The sequence below is a fragment of the Typopeltis vanoorti genome, chromosome 12, assembly GCF_054136105.1.
Source record: "Typopeltis vanoorti isolate ZY-2024b chromosome 12, IOZ_Tvanoo_1.0, whole genome shotgun sequence".
NCBI classification, from domain to species: Eukaryota; Metazoa; Arthropoda; class Arachnida; order Uropygi; family Thelyphonidae; genus Typopeltis; species Typopeltis vanoorti.
The window spans coordinates 11911041-11932538 of record NC_143560.1 but is presented as its reverse complement, the minus strand read 5'-3'; the positions used below and the strand labels follow the sequence as shown (position 1 = coordinate 11932538).

Sequence of the window (21498 nt, the reverse complement as noted above, 5' to 3'; positions counted from 1 at the left end):
CAGATGCAGAAGAGGTTGTTCAACTAATGAATGCTTTTGTTAAAAGCTAACAACCTGGATGCAACATTGAGCTCCTTGCTACTTCTTCACTGGATGAAAAAACTCAGGTGTATAAGGACAAGGTATTAAAGCTATTGCAGAAACTGAATAAGAATTCAGCAATAAGGACTGATGGAATATCAGCACATGTTCTAAAAGAGTGTTCAGCTGAACTGGCTATTCCTTTGACCAGGTTGTTTAATGAGTCTCAGAACAGGAAAGTTTCTGCAGGAATAGAAAAAATATATGGTAATTCCATTGCATGAAAGTGGTGCAGAGACTGATGTATCCAACTATTGACTAGTTAATATCTCAGGAGTGGTAGTGAAGATTTTAGAAAAATTGGTTAGGGCTTGCATACAGAAATGGGTTGACAGTGAATCTCTATGTTGCAATGGGCAACATGGGTTTACTAAGGGAAGGTCATGTTGTAGCAACTTGCTCACATTCTATAACAATGTTACCATTGAACTAGACAAGGGGAATGGATACACCATGATACTTTTGGATTTTACTAAAGCTTTTGACAGAATACAGCATGGTAGACTGTTGCATAAATTGGAGAATGTGGGTTTGGATTATAGAATAATATCATGGATAAGAGGACAACTGATTGACAGATATCAATAAATAGCATATGGGTTATGTGAGTCCGCAAGATTTAAGGTAACCAGTGGTGTACCACAGGGACTAGTGCTTTGTCCACTGTTATTCAATCTGTACAGCAATGATGTTGGAAAGAATTTGACAAGTGACATACAGCTATTTGCTGATGATCATGCAAAGATAGGTAGGGGAATCAGGAATGCTGCTGATATGCAGTACTTCCAAAATGATTTGAATATGCTGAAATTGTGAGCTGGAAAAATGGATGTCAGTAAATGTAAAGCCATTCACTTTGGTGTGATTAGATATCTGATGTCGTATTGTATTGGTAGGATTGTGCTAGAAGAAACGGATAAGGCTAGGGATCTTGAAGTGTTAGTAGATAGAAAGTTGAAGTTCAGGGTTCATGTAGCAAAGATTGCAAATACAACTCAGAGAATAATGGCAATTCTGAAATGAACGTTCGCATGTAAAGATAAAGATGTAATTTTGCCTCTTTACAGGGCATTGATAAGACCTCACTTGGACTATTGTGTGCAGATCTGGTCTCCTGGTTTCCGTTGTGATTCTGATATAGTGGAGAGAGTGCAAAGGAGACTGTTAGAAATTATATCAGGATTGTGGAATACTGATTATGAAGATAGATTGAGAATTTGTAGACTGCAGACACTAGCAAACAGGAGAAAGAGGGGGGTGATATGATTGAGACTTACAAACTTCTGAAAGGGTCATACAGGATTTCAGTTGATGGAATTTTTCAATTTATAGAGGGTGGGGAAAGGACAGGATGGCATCCTTGGAAGCTGAGAATGAATGCTGCTAAGGAGATGAGAGCTAGATTTTTCTCTCGGAGTGGGTGCGTGATTGGAATGGGTTGCCATTGGGTGTTGTGAGTGCAAGCAGTGTGAATGAATTCAAGAATAAGTATGATAGATGGTGTGGGAGTGTAGTATGTAGCCTCCCTTGATGAATCCCTGACTCCCTGGAGATTTCTCTTAATAAAAATAATAATAATACTCTCAGATGTGAAACACTCTAACCTGCAATGCAGCAAATAGACAGAACTTCCCATCATGCTACGTGATTTGACAACTGTCTGCACTTCTTTACCAAAAGATAAATCTCTTGGCACAGTTGGCTCATTACTGAATTTTATCAGTCCTTCTGGGAACAACTTGGATTGATTCACTACAGAATATATGTCGAAGCTATCACCAACTGCTTTCCACCCAGTATGACACCATCTGTTATTAAACTTATCCCAAAGAAAGGAGACCTTACAAAATTAGGAAACTGGTGACTCATTTCCATTATAATATTTATATTATATTATAATCGCTGATTGTAAGATAATATCAAAACCATTGCCAACAAACTCAAACTTGTGCTGAACAAAATAAGAGATAGGCACCAAATCTATTCTATCCCAGGATGATTGAGCCATGAAAACCTACACCTCATAAAGGATCTGATAAGCATAACCAATAATAACAGTGAAACCATGGGTCTTGTAACACTAGAGACCAAGAAAAAGGTTTCGACTGTATTGAATTTCCCTACCTATTCACCTGCTTGAAAGTCATCAGTTTTGGCCCAGGTGTCATTCAAGCCATTAAGATGTTATTTGCAAAAGCACACTTTTGCATGAAAATAAAAACAAATTCACCATATATATACTACACACAAGAGGATTAAACAAGGCTGTCCACTTCTTGGTTTCCTTTACATGATCACTATAAAGCCCTTTCTGTGCAATGTAAATTTGTTGTTAAGGTCCTAAACTTCTTACCAAGCCATAACTCTGACAGCATATGCTAATAGACCGCAAGGTGGAGAATTTCTATAACATACAGCATACCAACAATAACAAGTAGCCTCAGAAGCCAAACTAAATGCAAAAACCACAGGACTGTGGTGTAATAAATGGAAAAAGTCATACCTACTCCGCTCTTACCACTAGTCTGCAGAGGGAAACAAATGCATGCGAGTTTACTTAGAAAACAAACTCTCTTACATGGAGAAGAACTGGAATACACTCATTAAATGATTCAAGCAAGTACTAGGAAAGTGGGCAGCAATATGAGCCTCTCAGAGGGAGAGCAATAATTGTTAATCAGATGACTTTTTTTTTTTTAACTTGTTAAAATATACATTAGACGATAGGTAACAAGGACTATTTACATATTATAAGTATATATATATATATATTACAGAGAAAGAAACATTTTCCTTTTGGGTATACAATAGAGAATGCAATAAATGAATTCAAAATTACAGTTCAGGTTCAGTCTGAGTTATCTTTCAGACGAAGCGTATTGTCATCATCAATCCAGAAGAGGGTACCAGTTGGATTCCACTCCTCTATGAATTTCACGACAGTTCCTGTTTCTTTGAAGTACTGAAGTTCTAGTGAAAGCCTGCTTTTTAGTTTCTGACGGAGGATATAGATGAGGGTTTGTGCAGTTTCAATGATGGATGGGTGCCGGTTATTTCTTGTCTGTTTTAGATAGAAGCTGTAGATGACAGCCTTAGCACAGATGAAGAAGAAATTGCATGTTCTGTGTCTGTTTTCTTCTGTATATACTAAATTCCAGTAGTCTTCTTGGCTGTGTGCATAGTTACAGGTGCTAGAGGCAGTATTCAGGAAATAGGTGATCATCACTTTGTTTGCGGGACAGGTTAGATATGTGTGTTCCAAGGTACCCGAAACATCTCAGAATAGACACAGATCCATTCCTCTTAGCTGAAATTTGTAGAGCTTAGGAGTTGGTAAGATGTTATGCCATAGTCTCCACTGTATGTTAGAATCTGGTTTGGCACACTTCGATTTATATGGCAGATCCCACTGAAAACTGAGTGGCATATGCAGCCTTGTAGATGAGAGGGTTAAGGATGAATATAAGAAGGGCGAGGTTGGAGATACTGACATGAGGAAGTGGTATATTTTCTTGTAGTTGGAGGGAAGAATTGGAAGTGAGGCTTCAGAATATCAGCCCCAAGCAGTTTCTAGAAGGAATACAGATTTGATCAGCACTTTGTTTGCGGGACAGGTTAGATATGTGTATTCCAAGGTACCTGAAACGTCACAGAATAGACACAGATCCATTTCTCTTAGCCGAAATTTGTAGAGCTTAGAAGGAGTTGGCAAGATGTTATGCCATAGTCTCCACTGTATGTCGGAATCTAATCAGATGGCTATATATATAGATAGATAGATATGTTTGATTTTTACATTTCTTTTTGGACTTTCACCAAGCACTGTTCTTGGGTGAGTTGTAAACTCAAACACTATTTGATATTTGTTTGATTTTTTTGAAGTAATTTTGAAGGCAAGAAATATTTGATATCATAGTTATCTGCCAAAGTTTTTGTAATATTCTAATTTATTATTAGAACACACTCCACATATCAAAGAAAATCAATCATGGTCATAATTATTACATAAAATGACTTGAATTTTCTGAACAATTTAATAATTAGAGCCTGTTCTGTCTCTAATGCACCTAATACTACAAATATTAATCAATGATATTTGTAATGTCTGACTTTATTAACAAATGGTTGGCTGATAGCTTTTGGACCTGTATCTGTAGCACATTAAATTCATTAATTTCAAATTTGTTATGCTCCTGTTATACTTTATTACAGATGAGCTACATATCAAACCAAAAAAAAAATTTTTTTTGTTAAATAGCAGCATTATAATTCATAGAAAATATGAATTATATTATTCATATTTTACACCATATTTATTTACTTCATATTTTACATATGGAATTTAAACGTAGAAAACCCAAGTAAAGAGAAGAATCTAAGAAGATTTGATGGAAATCAAATTTTAAAGGGCAACACTGTCTAAATCAAGACAGGATGGCATAAGAAATGGGGAGATAAATAGAAGCAAGGCTGGGAAGTAATTTGCATCACGGCATCAATAATTTGGTAATCTTTAAAGAATAGAGGAAAACCAAATGCCAAGAAGAATTTTTAGATTAGAAAATAAAATTATGCAACACTATAAAAGACCAGTAAGTCACTAGGAGAATAGAATAAAAGAGGATTGATGTGGAAGACTATGGAGGAAAAGAAAATTTGGCTGGATTGGAAGAAATGTAAAGAATTGATGCTCCGTCCTGCTTTTCATTGACTGGAAATGAGACAGATATATTAATTTATCTGATTTGATATTTTCAGGGGCATATATTCAAGGTAGAAGGAAGGAAACCATGAGGCAGACCAAGAATTTCATATATAAATAACATGATGCTAACTGGCACTAAAAGTTATGAAGAGATAAAAAGGAAGTCACAAGACAGGATGTTATGATGTGCTGCTATAACTAACTAATCTTCAGATTGATGTACCAAAGAAGATATTCAAGGTGTGATAGGAGAAATTGGAGGAATTCATGAAATTGATGAAGAAATGAAATAATTTTTGGGCACTTATTTATTTGAAATAAATAGGCATGACCTGTTACAGATATCAAGACATTTGAAGTGTGGTTGTAAATCATATAAGGTGAGCATTGCCTTATCTGATTAGTCATATATGAAGAGAGAGTAATGTGATTCCCTGTGTGGTCTGTGGAAAGGCATAGACATGCATTTTTATTGGATAAAGGCAATCTGAGGATAACCAACACACATGCCAGCACATGCAAACTGAATGAAATTTTTCATCGGAATGAACAGTTTTAATTAAACCGGCAGATGAGAAGTGTAGTGCAGCTGTTTATTCTTTGTGTTTTCCTGTTAGATAATTATTATTATTATAATATGGGCACCTCCATGGAGTCCGAAGATTCATCGCAGGAGACCCAATCTATCATACCTCTCACTGACTCTGGCAATCCATTCCACTTATTCACCACTCTCCAAGCAAAAAATCTAGTCCTCACACCCCTACTAACCACATCTTTATTCAGCTTCCAGAGATGACTCCTTGTTCTGGTCCCTCTAGCCAAGTGCTGAAACATTTTCCCTGCATCTATCCTATAAAATTCTTTAAGCAACTTAAATGTTTCTATCATATCTCCTCTTTCTCCTATCAACCAACTTCTGCAATCCACACCTTCAATCTATCTTCATAGGGAACATTCCACAGGTCACTCTACATCTTGGTCACTTGCCTCTGAATCCTCTCCACCACCTCCTCATCCCTAAGAAACCTCGGGTGAGCACAGTAATCCAGATCTGGGTATATAAGCCTTATAAAGAGGAATAATAGTTCCCCGATCTCTATTTGTTAATGTGTTCTTCACTAGCCAAGTAATCTTATGGGCTAATTTAGCAACCTTAGCAATATGTCCTCTAAACTTTAACTCTGTCTACCACCACTTCTAAATCTTGAGCTTCATCTCTTTTCTGGAGTACAGTGCCATCAATACACAGCTTGTAACCTATTTATCCCAAAATGCATAACTTTCTCGACATTAAACTGACACCCATTAATCCATACTGACAGCCTATTTAAATCTTCCTGCAAGCTCTGCAGATCATCTTGATTAACTCTACCTTCTAATTTCACATCATCAGCAAACAACTGAATATTCCATTCAGGTTATTTCCTATATCATTTATATATAAATTAAACAATGGTCCCAGCACTGAATCTTGTGGCACACCACTAGTCACCTGTTTTTGCCTCGATTCTGCCCCTCCATATACCACTTTTTGATATCTATCCAACAGCCACCCTCTTATCCACTTAACCAGTGTCATATCCATCCCTGTTTGTTATAATTTACGTAACAGTGTTCCATGTGGTATTCTGTCAGATGCCTTTGCAAAATCCAGCGAAATCATCGTGTAGCCATTTCCTTTATCCAACTCAGCTGTTACTCTATTATAAAAAGGTAGTAAATTACTAAGGTATTTTACTGTTCACAAAGCCATGTTGACCCTCATACAGTATCATATTTTTATCTACCCATTCTTGAATTCTCTTTTTTTTACCAATTTTTCTAGTACTTTTATCACCATGCCTGAGATATTGATTGGTCTATAATTTGCTATTGTAGTTCTTAGAACCTCCTTTATGGAAAGGAATAATTTTGCCCTCTTTTCACTCCATTGGAACTCTACCAAAGTTGAGACAATGTTTTTTTTTTGTTTTTTTTTAATTAGCATTTATTTTTATCCTTCTCAACTAGAAATTAGAAAAAACATTTCAGAAATGAAGAATGCTGATTTTTAAATATAACTTTTTTTTTTTAAAATAAAGTTTTGGAAATTTAATAATTTTTTTTTATAATGTTGCTTTACTTGGCACACTGCCTGGAATACCTGCCATATATGCCACTGATTTATTACTATTATAAAAGCATAACTCTTAATCAGTATGATTTACTGAATCATTTATTACTTTTTTTATGGAGAATATATGAAAATCAAGAAACATTTCTGTTATTGTAACAATTCTGTTACAATAACAGAAATGTATTTACAATAACAAGCTGAGGCAACATACAATCTTGAATATATTCATTGGTGTTAGAGTATCCACTGTTCAAAAACAGTTCCAGTTTTCTCTTCTTTATTTTGTTAATACAGTGTGATAATGTGAAATTAATAAAGCCATAATTCTAACTTCTGTTTGTATTTAAAATTAATTATAAATTTATGAGCTTATTCATTTATTTGAATAGAAAGATCAACTGACTCTTCAAGAAAAAGAAATACAATCTCTAAAAATGGAAATAACCAAAATTTCTAGAGAAAACCATCAGTTACATGATGATATAAAAGTTGGCCATCAGCAAACTCAAGTTCAACTGAAGTAAGTTCACATTTGATTTTTGGTGTGGGCAACTTTTTATTTAATATCTAATTTAATGTTACTGGAAAAATTGAAATGATCAAAGATACTGTTTATTTGTAAATTTTCTCATGTCAGGTAAGACAGCTGTAGTTCATTTCTGATTTTATCTACGTTATGATGGGCACTACCAACAAAGAATCAACTAATGGCAGTCACTAAACTAAGAATAAACATACCTGTGCTCAATTCACATTGACACTCTCATGTAGTTCCTGCCAATGGTTACAGCGATCTGCTGGTTTGCAAATGTATTTGCTAATTTTTCCCATAGGCTACACTGACCATCATATCATAGTAGGAGTCCTTAGCAAGAGGCATGAATAATTCATACTTCCTACTATGGACCAATTAAATGCCCTAATGCCCCACTTTATATTAGGCTGGTTTGTTTGTGGGATGAAAAAAGTACCCAGGAAAACCCCACCTTTAAAACTGGTTAACTCAGCTTTAGTTGAAAAAGCTCTTTTATTCCTCTGAAATGTTCCAGATATTAACTGTGAAGCTCAGAGCTTTTACAAAGAGGCTTTTGCATATTATGACATCCATATCATTATCCAATAGAGGTGTTTAGAATGCAAGAAGATCCATTGCTTTAGGATCATTTTAAATTTCATAGGATTACTTTTAAATAGTTTACTTTTGGAATGTTGCCTTACCTTGCACACTGCCATTATTTTGGTTTGATATGTGTCATCATTCCTCCATGTTGTTGAGCTTGCATTAGAAATTTTTATGAATAATATATAATATATACTCGAATGTCCTCTCATTAAATTGACTAGACCCTTATATGGTGGGGGGGACTGAAAAGTTCTGGTAAACACCTAGAACAAAAATGATATTAAGGCAGCTGATATAACCACAAGAAAGAACATACCTTAAAACCTTTACCTCCCCCCCCCCCCCATGTTTCATCAAATTGTAATAATTTGTTCTCTTTTTTTTTTAGGATATACACAGGCACAGAGGTGCGGCCTGTCATCAAGTTTTTCGTGCTGCAAAAAAAGTCTGCAACCGAGATTCACCAAACTTTGTGTGAGACTTTAGGGGACTGTGCACTAGCATATCCAATAGTTGCTAGATGGATGTGCAACCAAGTTTAAAACTTGGCATTCTGAGATAACAGATGCCCCCAGGTCAGGAAGACCTTCCACAGCGATCACACCTAAAAACATCTATGCAGTGCATGCCATGATCCTTGATGATAGACAAATACCAGCCAAAAACATTGCAAAGACTCTGAAGATATCCAGGGAATGAGTTGAGATCAATTATCCACCAACATCTGAACATGCAGAAGCTCTCCATGAATGCCGACCAAAAGAGAGAACATGTGCTGTCCTCTCAAGAGATTTTGGGTCATTTTGAGAATCAAGTACAAATTTTTTGCCTCATATTGTGACTATTGATGAAACATGGCTTCATCACTATGGCCCAGAGACCAAGCAACAGTCAATGGAGTGGAGACACAAAGGTTCTCCACTCTCCATGGCCAAAGAAGTTCCGAATCAAAGTCAGCATTTGTCACTATCTTTTGGATATGGATGGTATAATCCTTACCAAGTATCTTATTAAAAAAAACTGTGAAACTGTTACAGCAGCAGTTTATTCAACAGCACTAAAGGAATTGAAGGAGGTACTGAAGGGAAAATGACATGAGAAACTGAGCCGAGGCGTGTTGGTTTTGCAAGACAATACACCTGCTCACACTGCTCATGAAACCCAACAGACAATAGACAACTTGGGATTTCAATGTCTTCCTCGCCTACTGTATTCACCAGACCTGGCCCCATCTGACTATTTCCTGTTCCCAAATTTAAAGAAACACTTGAAAGGAACAAAATTCACTGCAGATGAAAATCTGCAGCTGAGGATGGTTTGTGCAAAAAGGAAAATACTTTTTTCTCAGAGGATTGCAAATAATGCAGCAGCGTTGTAATAAGTATAATACTTCATGGGGGGATGTGTAGAATAATGTGTAAGTTACATGGTTCTACCTCAGTTATTTCATTATGATTTTCACAACTCCTCAGCACATCCTCATACCCCCACCCACATGTGAATCCTGAAAAACTTTACCAATACTGTCATATGTGGACATGGAGAAAGAAGGTTGTAATGTGTACAAAAAAATCATGTTATAGAGAAGACTGCTCTAAAGTTAGAATAAGAGAAAGAATGAGATGATTGGTTTTGTGGACGAAAACAGTTTTTTAGAGAAGAGGAGAAATAAATTGGAGAAATAATAACAATCAAAACTTCTGCAATAATAGAAACTCTAGAAAATCAATCAACACCAAGTGAATATGTAGAACTGTTTAAAAAAAATGGAACAGCAGCTATAAGATAACAAATAGAAAACAAGAAGATCCATATACCATGGTGTTGATGTTTTGCCCTAAAATTTTTACAGCAGCACTTCAGAAGATTATTCAAAAAAATTAACCAGTTTAAGATATGCATATGATATTGTATTAATTATTATTACCCTAAGACCCCCTGGAGTCAAAGACTCATGTAGGAGTCAAAGAATATTAATTTCATCAGCAGCACCAAAACTACAGGAAATGATAAATATGCTGAACATAGAAAGCAAGAAGATAGGTCTTAAAATAAATAGAGAAAAAATAAAAGTATGTTCAATAGGTACTTAAGAGTACCTATTGAACAAAAGAGTACTAAGAGTACAAAAACAATAAAATGATGATGATGAGCCAATAGAAATATCTCCTCCTCTGTGTGCTTGGGGCAACTTTTTGACATTGAAGATGGATTACAGAGCAAAATTAAAAGAAGAATACAATTAGTCTGGTATTCATTTGGGAAATTGAAATACATCTTCAAAAATAACTCACCTGTCTGCCTGAAAAGCAAAGTATTCATCCAATGCATATTACTAGTATTCACCTATGGTTCAGAAACCTAGGAACTAACTAAACAAATGGAAAAACAAATACTGGTAACAGAAAGAAAAATGGAGAGAATCATCCTAGGAATAACATCAATGGATAAAAAGGGGTGAGGAAGGAATGGATCAGATCACAGACAAAAGTCTTGGATGCAATAGAAACTGTAAAAGCATCCAAATGGAGATGTTTAGAACATCTAGCTCAAGGAATGGACAATTGATTGATCAGAAAAGTAACAGAACTGGTATCAACCAGAAAGAGAAGACAAGGACACCTAAAACCAAGATGGGCAAATGAAATAGAAAAACTAGTTAGAAATGGATGGCAGAACCAGAAGACTGAGATAATTGAAGATCAAGGGGGAAGCCTTCATTCAGCAGTGGATCAAATATGGCTGAGAAAGAAGAAAAACAGTGGCAATTCAGTAAAGAAGGGTCTATAAAAATACCTGTAGAAAAGGCAGAAGGTAGAATACAAATGAATCTGTGAGAGAGAGAGGGGAGGGGGTGCTAATCTATTAAGCAGCCTTCTTCTGGATAGTAGGAAGCATTTCGATAGTTTTTTATGTACCATTCAGAATGCGAGAACAATGTTTTCTAAAGTTGGATAAATTTATATAGTGTTAGGCATTGTATGGGTGAAAAGTAATGTCATGAATGGAAGAAGACCAAGTATTTCAGAGGATGTGCATTTGTGCCATAAGATGTAGGTCAGACCAAGAAGAGAAATCTCATGTTTCTCAGAACATTTCTCATATATCTTAAGAAGTTTAATCAGAGAAATGTCCATGTTCAACCCCAAAACAATAAAGAAGATTATAAACAGTTTCTATATCCTCTATTTGAAGAAATGACTCCTCCCAAAATCACCAACCTGTACATTAAAGGTATTTCAGAACACATTTCTTATCTTGAAGAATAAAATAACGATGGATCAGAAAAACTCTATTATTAGGATTTCAGATTGGTGAGAGGTCTTTAATAATACAGGAAAGGATCATGAGTGAAAAGTACACAGCCCTGGGGTGCTCCAAAAAATCCAAAGAGAAGAAGCTACACACGATAACATGGTGAATGACCAGGGAGTAATATCAAATAACCTGAAAATATCAGAAGTGACCACATGAGTTTCTCCAGAGCTTTCCTTGGTTTGTGTCCAAAGGTAAGGTTAGCAAGGAGAAGTGCATCAAGCAGTCAAATTGTGACAGAATCATATTTGTAATCACTAATTAATTGGAGGTTCCAGGTAGTGAATAATTTAGCTGTTGATGACTTTCTCCGTTTCCAAGAGGATTCGGGTGGGAGGATAGGTTGATGACCTACTTTTATTTCCCTTATAGGAATGGGTTGGTATGGGCTTGCTTTTATTGGGTGTATGTCAGATGAGTATAACAGCTTGAATAGCTATTAGCTCTTATACTAAGAATTATTCTAGGATTAGCTATTCTTAGTATTTTGGGAGGTGATTTGTGTTTGATAATCTAGACAAGAGTTACAGGAGATGATGGCAGGATGTCAGCCATATCTTTGGTTATATTTATATTACAAATTGTTTAATATAAATATTCTTACACATATTCAGTGTATAGCTTGGATGTCATGATTAGCTTTATCAGTTTCGCATTCGACTCTATCATTTTCATCATCAGACTCAAGTAACATTTGCTGAATCTCTTCAACATCTGATCGATTATCCAATCAATATATTTTTCCAACCATTTTCAACGGTAAATAAAAAAAACAAACAACGAAACCAATACTATACTGACATTGAAGTTCGCAGTATCTCTCAGATACAGTTTATTATAAAACATCACAAACCTTTACACAACACGTGTTAAACCAAACTGACAGCAAAAAAAAACAGTGCGGAATATCACTCATAACATACGTACACGCAGCTAATCATGACATCCAAGCTATACACTGAATATGTGTAAGAATATTTATATTAAACAATTTGTATGTATCTGTCAGATCAATCAGCCGTGACCTCCACAGGGTTACATTGAATGGAAGGTGTGTGTGTGTGGGGGGGGGATTTGAAGGCCCTTATTCCAGCAAGGATTATTTCAGTTGTTCATCTGAAACAGGTGTTTGGATCAGAAAAGCAGGAACAGTAATCAAACCATGGAAAGATTCTGTGGAAATCATGGCAATCACCCCATTTGGCACCATTGTAATCCCAAAAGGCATAGACTACCTCAGTGATGGATATTTCACGAAAAGAATAGGAATTATTATTATTATTACGTAACACCTCATTATCAAGAGGACAGCTAATATCCACAGTATATTTGGAGCCCAGTTAAGGGAAGATCTAGCCTATTAGGAGGATAGTGAGGATAACCTCACACCAAGAAAGATGACCTCACTGTTTGCATAATTAGACTACAAAACTCAAACTCCAGATATAAATAATTACAGTGGTTATCGGAATTTAGAGAGTGATAAAGATAGCAAGTTAATGCAACAATGTTAGGCAAGGAAACTGTGGCCCAGGGCGTTACATAAAGAGACGACCTACATTAGGCATTCACTGACAGTAGGCATCATTTACCTTCTTTTGTTTTGAAAGGAATGATGTAAAAAGTTTGGATAGTTGAGTAAGATACTTGAGTTATTAGTTCGGCTGCTAGTTTTGGGAAGAGGCCAAATCATGGGAGAGGTAGGTTGGCTTGACAGGGTGAAATATGTTATGCATCTTTTGCTTGTTAGTATCCAATTACTTACTCTTCTTTGAGTCCTCTCCGGTAGTATTTCTTTGCCATAACTTAACTCAAGCATCTAACCTTTTGCAAAGTATGCTAGGTATAGTGTTATTTAGCTATTGTACAAAAGCTAAACCCACTTCCTTATTTGTATTTGTCAGTGTTGCAACATTGAAATGGCAATTTCCACTCATCTGTGCAAGCTAAGAATCTGTTTGACTATTTCAGCTGCGAATTGACATCACCAGTAAACTGAAGATCTTCAGACTACTTGAAATAACCAAAGCAAATAATTTGAATAGCAGTGTTCCATGAACAGAATTGGCATTACCTTTCAATTCTGGGACATCCCCTCTTTCCTCTCCAATACATGGCTTGCTGGTATCTTTTAATGCATTGTCTCCTGTCCATATCACTAATCTATTAATATTCTCCACTTTCTTCAATTTGTACACAAATGTGCATTTGATATGGAATCCCATATTACTTGTGATTTCATTCACTTCTAATATTATTTGCTTCTGTTACTCACTTTCCTTCCTGACATTGCACAGCATTCTTAGCTATATAAAATTTACTAACACAGTGCTCATTAAATAATATCACTTTGACAATATTACCTTTCAACAGTGTTGTCCTGTAATCATTCTTCCTCTTGTTCATCATATTGCACAAGAGAGGTAGCATGCAATTTTGTTTATGAAAGTAATATTTTTATAGATTTCACTATATTTACCACTTAGTTATTCTAATAACAGTTATACATAGAAGATATTAATAATATAAAATTATATAAATTTGCTTAAACAACTATGGAGGTATTTCATTTCAGTAATCCTATAAAACAGACAAGAGATCTACAATGAATATTTCAAATATTTTCATTTGTATAATATAATCAAGTTGAAGAAAATTAAACTTGTTCATTTTTTATTATATTAAAAATGTGATGAGTTTTGGTCTATACAGACAGAGAAAATAATTGCAGTAGTGGTGTGTATGACTTGCTTTGAAAATTTGTTTGAAGATGCAGTTACATCTACAATTTTTTCAGGTTTCTAAGAGAAGAAAATAACCATCAAAATTTTGCAAACAAGAAATTGCAAGCCCTTCTTGTTGACCAGAAACAAGAAAATGATACTTTAAGGAATGTAAGTAAAAACTACACACACACACACACACACATTGTTTTAAAAACTGTTATTCTGTTGAAATAACCACCAATTGCAATCTAATTATTTATTAGATCAATTTGTAATATAATGCAAGGTTTTCAAATCATAAAGCAAAGTTTTTGCATTGTAAATTTCAAAGTTATATGTCAAATTTGATGTCTTTTAATTGTCTGTGTGTGTGTGTGTGTGTGTGTGTGTGCATGCATGCATGTGTCTGCGGTGCTTAGTATGCAATATTGGACATATGATATTTTCATTTATCTCAAACAGCTAAGTATGATGTTCAGTACCATTGGGGCTGTCGGACCACCCTTATTGTGATTGTTCTCTATTGGCTCAGACAATTACTCATATTGTGAACGACTACTCAAGGTGCCAGTTTCCATGGTGGTGTGGCCCTACAAGACATCCACAAGGTGATGGATGAGGCCTTGGATTGTCTTTTCAGTCTGGATATTGATCTGTAATTGGTATGATGGTGGCAGTGGTTATGGAGTAAATAGAAGATTCAAGGTCCCGTTCACCATGAAGATGTTATTCTCATAGTCCTTGGCGAAGTATCAGCAGAACTACTCCTCATGCTAGAAGATGATTTGATGATGCAAAGTGAAATGGGTTTTTTCTAATGGATCAAGATTTTCTCACATCACAACTGCTGTCTAATAAAACTTTGGATACAGCTACTTTTTTTTTTTTAAGGAAGACTTGGAATACAGTTCGGTCCTTTTATGTAATGAACTTTTACATGTTAAGTTTTTCATCATTTGTTTCTGGAGATTGTGATTGTACATTTCACTTGCCACTTTCACAAAGCCATATGCATAAATAAATAAGCTGTATTAGTTAGGAGAGCAGGAATTTATCTCTGATATGGATTAAAGGATGACAAACAATGAAAATGCTCAATATTATTATTATTATTTGACATCTCTAGGGAGTTCAAGGACTCATCGAGGGAGAACACCTACTCTACAGCTCTTTCTCCACCATTCAATCGCCAACTGACCGCAACTACACCAATGCCATCTACCGCCCACCACCACTGGTATTTTCACAGACAATCACAAACATCTGTGGCCACAGCAGGATTCGAACCCGCAGTCTTGTGACTGGAATGCAGATACGCTGTCCACTCGGCCAACCAGGCCGGCTAATATCATGTTTAGAGGAACTTTGCCTTGGGTTGGAAAGACCTAGTTTCAAATCAGTTTCATTGCCCTGTGTGAGAGCACTGCCCTGCTCATCGGAAGTGGCTTGTAAAAAGTTCCATTTTTGGTCTCTAGAACAGGGTCTCTGGACTATGTAAAAAATAAATAAATAATACAAAAAAATTAATAAAAATAGAAAAAAAATCCTTAGCTCACCCACTGTACAAATATACTCAAGGTTTTCAAATAAATCTTTCATGGCTGGGAGCCACATAAAAAAAAATTCCTATCTATGTTCACAAAAAAAAATTTCGAAGTCACAAACTATATTAATGGAGATGATAATAAATGCAGCCAATTCTCACTATAGCATACTCATAAGGACCTGAGAAATAATTTATGTAGTAGAAGATCTGTAGTAAATTTTCTTTATTATTATTATTATCATCATCATCATCAGAGAGTCAAGGACTCAAAGGAAGCCACATATCACCCACATCACTCGTCATACATTTTTTTGAATTTCACACTAACCACTTCCAAAAACAAACCATTCTAATCATGCACAACCAATAGAGAAAAATCTATCTCACATCGCTTTCTTAACATCCATTCTCAACTGCCATGGATACCTTCAAATCCTCTCCTTGCCCTCAATAAAATGAAAAATTCCTTCATCTGATATCCTGTATTATCCTTTCAGAAGTATCTTGTCTATCCTATTACCCCCTCTTTCTTCTGTTTGTTAGGTGCCCACAGTCCATGAATTCTCAATCTGCTCTCCATGTTACATTCCACAGTCCTGATATTATCTTTAACAATCTCCTTTATGCCATCTCCACTGTATCAGCATTGAAAATTCATTTCAGTATTGCAGTTATCACCTGAGTTGTATTTGCAATCTTCTCATATGACCACTGAACTTCAATCCTCTATCTACGAAACCTTCAAGCCTGATCAATTTCTTCTAAGATGCTGGCCTGGTTGGCTGAGTGGTTAGCGTATCTGCTTTCCAGCCAAAAGGCTGCGGGTTCGAATCTTGTCATGGGCATGGATATTTGTGATTGTCTGTAAAAATAGTGGTGGTGGTCGACAGTAGATGGTGCTGGTATAGATGATGAAGGTAGTTGCAGTTAGTGGAGTGGTGGAGACAGAGTGTTGTAGAGCAGGTGCCCTCCCTTAATGAGTCTTTGGACTCCCTGGAGATGTTATGTAATGATAATAATAATAATCCTTTCAGTATAATATTCTGCTGGATATCTCATCACACCAAAGTGTATAACTTTACTGCATTACTAACATTGAACTGATAACCATTATCACATACCCAAAATTCCAGTCTATTCAAATCATTCTGGAAATACCATATGTCAGTTGTGCTCTTAATTACCATACCCATCTTAGTATCATTAGTTAAAAGCTGTAAGCTCCTGTCAAATCCTTCCCAATGTGATTAATGTAATGATTGATATTTGTCAGTCAGACATATTTTATCCATGTGAAGAGTTTATTATCCAGTCTCATGTCTTCTAACTTATCAACAGCCTTCCATGCTGAATCCTGTCAAAAGCTTTAGCCAAGTCCAAAAAGTATCATGGTGTATTTATTCCTCCTTATCTAACTCAACTATACGTTATTATAAAATGTAAGAAAGTTACTCAAATATCACTTTCCTTACTGAACTTGTGCAAAGTATAGATTCACTGTCAACCCATTTCTTCATGCAAGTTTTTACCAACTTTACCAAAATTCACCACTACACCAAAAATACTAACATGCCAACAGTTATACACATCAGTCTTTGTGCCACACCACCTTTGTGTACCAGGATTATCATACAATCTTCTACTCCTATTTATCATCCCTGTGCTTAGACTCAAAATTATGCAGCCATTTCAGCTGAATGATCCCTACCAAATTCTTATTCAGTTTATGAAACAGCTTTAGTGCCTCCTCCACATGCACCTGAGTTTCTTCTTCCACTTAGAGATAGCATTGATAACTCTTAGTGAAATGGGCACTCATTAGTTGAACAATCTCTCTCTTCTGGGTGTGTCTTACCCATATTCCATTCACATTAAATAGAATTATTCTTTCACATTCAATTATTATTATTATTGTTTTTACTTGTACTGACACTTCAATGAGTAACATATATACAAACAGATACAAATTCTTTTACTTCACTGTATTTCTCTAAGCAGATCTGACATTCCGTATAAAACTAAAACTACTAAATTAATTTCTAGTTTTTTAATACATACTAATAATTATGGGCCATTCTAAGAATTACTCAATATGAGATCAATAATAATTTCTCATTCTCTGACTCTCACAGTTAAATTCAATACTGAGAGATAACTTTAAACAAAAAACTGAACATAGCACTCAGCTGAAAAGTCTGTAGTTTCACTTGGCCATATGGGAATTTCCTTTGTAGTACTTATTTTATTGTTTTTGTTCATCTACTCTACTTTATCTCTCAAATTCCTTGTCTATCCTGTATATATACTTGTATATATCCTTTCAGTAAGCAAGTTTCCTTAATGCATGTTTTCCTGAAGTAGGCACGACAAATAATCACTCAGACAATAGGATCACATTTAATTCAGCAGTTCAAAATACACTTCCAATAAAAGGAACTTTTCTGCAGATTCCATATTGCTCCTCATAACATATATCACTTGCTTTTTATTCAGCACAAAATATTCTCATACACAAAGGCTTGATATATTATACTGTCCTTCAGTTATTATCTTCACAGTTCCATATCCTCAGCGAGTAATTAAAGATACACATAAAACTTTTCTGCGATTATAGAACTTAACTCCGTAGTTTATTAGACCTTTTTGGCTCTCCTTCCTTACTTGCTTACTCTTTTCTGGCTAGCATTCTTATTATCCTTTAATAGATGTTCTGAAAACAACTAATGTGCATGTCTGTTACTGAGATTCAAAGTGAAACTCAAGTAACACATTACATGTTGTACAGTAAAAGCATGATATACAAAAACTACTAGAAACAAACATACAAATTATGCATAGATCATTTCTGTGTTATTCCCTAAAGATTAGAACAACATATGATAGCAAGTTTACTACTCAATCGCATTTAAGTTTCTTTTATATTGCTACTACTTAACCACATGATGGCTCTGGTAATACTAGGTATATAATGCATTACTAAATATGAACATATTACATATATATTTTTAGATTACTTTATCATAAAAAATATTCCTTGTTAATGAATTTTTTTACTCAGTATATATATTTAAAACTGTTAAAAGCAAACATAACAAGTGAAACATTTATGTGAGACTTTTACATATTATTAACTTGGAACGTAGCAGATCTTGTGAGAACTTTGAATAATAAAGGACATATGTGGAACTGTAAGACAGGTGGTTATGATCGACTGAAAAGGAAGGATGTAGTCAAATGATATTGGAATGAAACTGTGTCTGGCTGTATTCCCAGAGTAAGTAGAATAAGTTGCACAGCAGTTCAATGAATGAATAATACATTAAAGCAACATATTTATAAAAAGAAAATGTTTTTGATCAGATATTTTAAGAAAAAATAATGATAAGTCTTTGGAGCAATGTAAAGAACAGTCCAAAGGCAATGATGAGGAAGGCAACATTGGATTACGAAATGGAGTCACTTTTGGCTATCTTCTACTCCTATTTAGGAGTAGAAGATAGTCTGTTCATAACCCATTTGTTTCAGTATTGTTATCCTTATTCCATATATCTGAGGTACATCTGAAAGATGGCCAAAGTGCTATTAAAATATAACCTTCACACCACATTCAAACAACATGTGAAATTAGCAATTTTGACCCACTCTTATAAGGACAAACTCCAACATCTAGCACATTCTGGAGTTCCCTATATGCAGTTTCCTATGACTCAGCCTACTATGGACTGATAAGAAGATCTGTTAATGTCTGCATTGGAAAACATAAGAAATACATTTGCTACCATTACTATGGCAAGTCAAGACTGGTATACCATGCTTTCGACACCCCTTCACACAGAATTAAATGGAAGAACACCAACATGCTATATATATATATATATGTCATTGCAGGTCAGAGAGGTTATTTTTAGTCAGCAATAGCTGTTGATGCATTCTCCTAACCTTAATATGTATGGCTGCATTAATCTGCCAAAAATTTGGGAGTAGTCATCTTAAGATCAACTCCTACACAACTATAATAACTTCTTTTGCACAATATTTAAGGATGCCAAATTAAAACTTTAGATCTTTTGTCCATTAGTTGGAATTGTTCCAGTTACTCATTATTATGTGTAAACTGTAACATGTTGTTTTGCTATGAGATGCTGGTTTGAAATCCAGTGAAATATAAGCCAGTTAGTAACCATCCTTTTATAATTTAATATTTTGTTTAGTGTTGTAATACCATTATAATACTTATGAATTAGTGATGCTCTTCATGTATGAATGACAGTCTGTAAAATAAATTTTAAAGTAATAAAAAAAAAATGTTACTATACAGTTTCAGTCTATTAAAGTAAAAAGAATGAAAATTTCTTGATATATGTGAACTTGAAAACTGTTAACTCTGTTGTGCATTATCTCCACTGTTTTAAGATATCACTGAAGTTTAGCGATACATGATAACATAAAGTTACAAATCGTTTTAATAACCTTGACATTTTATAAAATGATTTATTAAAATAAGTTCAGGATACAAGAGTGTATAGAGGATTTGAAACTGGAAGTAATTCTATCCATGTCTATCCATTACTTAGTACTAAGTAGGATAGACAGATATTACACTGAAAAGAACAGTATGTAAGAAAGTTTTGAAAAGAATTAAAGTTGAGCAGCTTTTACAGGTAAATTGTAGACTCGACTATACAAACATTATTGAAGGAAAAATTAAACAAATTGAAAACAAGAACCAAATCTTCAGTGGTCAACTCTGAAGAAGACAAATAAGAACACCATGATGGACACAAGTTAAAGAAGCAGTCCTGAAAAAGAAGAAAGCATACCAAAAGTTCCTAGCAAATAAGTTGGCAGATCTACTAAAAGAATACAGAGAAAAAAATGTATGAGAGCTAAGCTATGTGTAAAAGTAGCTAAACAAAAGTCATGGGAAGACTTTCATAAGAGTATTGAAAATAGATATCAGGAAGGTGGCAAAATGTTCTGAAGGCTATTGAAGAACCTTAGAAATGAAGGAAAGAGTACTTACTTTGAAAGACTATAAATTATATATTTAGTTTAATCCTTTATCCAAGTGTAAGCAAACAAATGTTGCACCTGAAGTATCTTCAGGACTGGGGCATCTCGTGGTAAAGGTGGTATAAGTTCTCATCACTTGCCTTAGTATCGTCTCCCATAATGCAAAGCACATCTAATTGCAGACATGTATAATGCTGTGCATTAAGGGAAGGGCCACTACCCAGACCGGTTTTGACCTTTATTGAGGTCTCATCAGTGGGAGCCAGACCCAGTGGGTGGTGGTGGTGATACCAAGGTGGAAGTAATGGAGAAGTCATATTTACCTATATGAGTTGCCAAAAGGTGTCACACCTTATTATTAAATTACTCTGGATTAGAGAAAGATGTTGGAAGTTTTTTCACTTGGTTAGACTATAAATTATATATTTAGTTTAATCCTTTATCCAAGTTTAAGAAAACAAAGTTTGTGCCTGAAGTATCTTCAGGACTGGGGCAACTCATGGTAAAGGTGGTATAAGCTCTCATCACTTGTCTTGGTATCTCTCATAATGCCATTCCTTTGAACTGCTTGTTATCTACACTGATGATGTACTGTTAATTTCAGTACGAAATATTTGTACCTTTATTTCATTAAAGTTATTGATAGTTTATTTTTCACTTGGTCAGACTATTAGTTTAATCCTTTATCCAAGTGTGTGCAAACAAAGTTTGAACCTGAAAGTATCTTCAGGACTGAGGTAAAGTGGTACAACACCGGGCAACTCCTTGCAAAGGTGTAGCAAGCTACCAACACTCCTATCTCAGTATCTTCCATAATGCAAAACACATCTCCTTGCAGATATGTATAATGTTATGCATTAAGGGAAGGGC

At 35.0% G+C, this 21498-nt stretch overlaps 1 protein-coding gene across 1 annotated transcript in view; it reads left to right on the top strand.

Moving 5' to 3' along the window:
* Tsc1 (tuberous sclerosis 1 protein hamartin) overlaps positions 1 to 21498 on the top strand; it is a 315684-nt gene that overhangs the window by 258360 nt on the left and 35826 nt on the right. Inside the window, exons 16-17 of the mRNA XM_090401542.1 lie at positions 7295 to 7425; positions 14141 to 14237. Coding sequence (XP_090257668.1) covers positions 7295 to 7425; positions 14141 to 14237 — 228 coding nt within the window. The remainder of the gene's footprint in view (positions 1 to 7294; positions 7426 to 14140; positions 14238 to 21498) is intronic.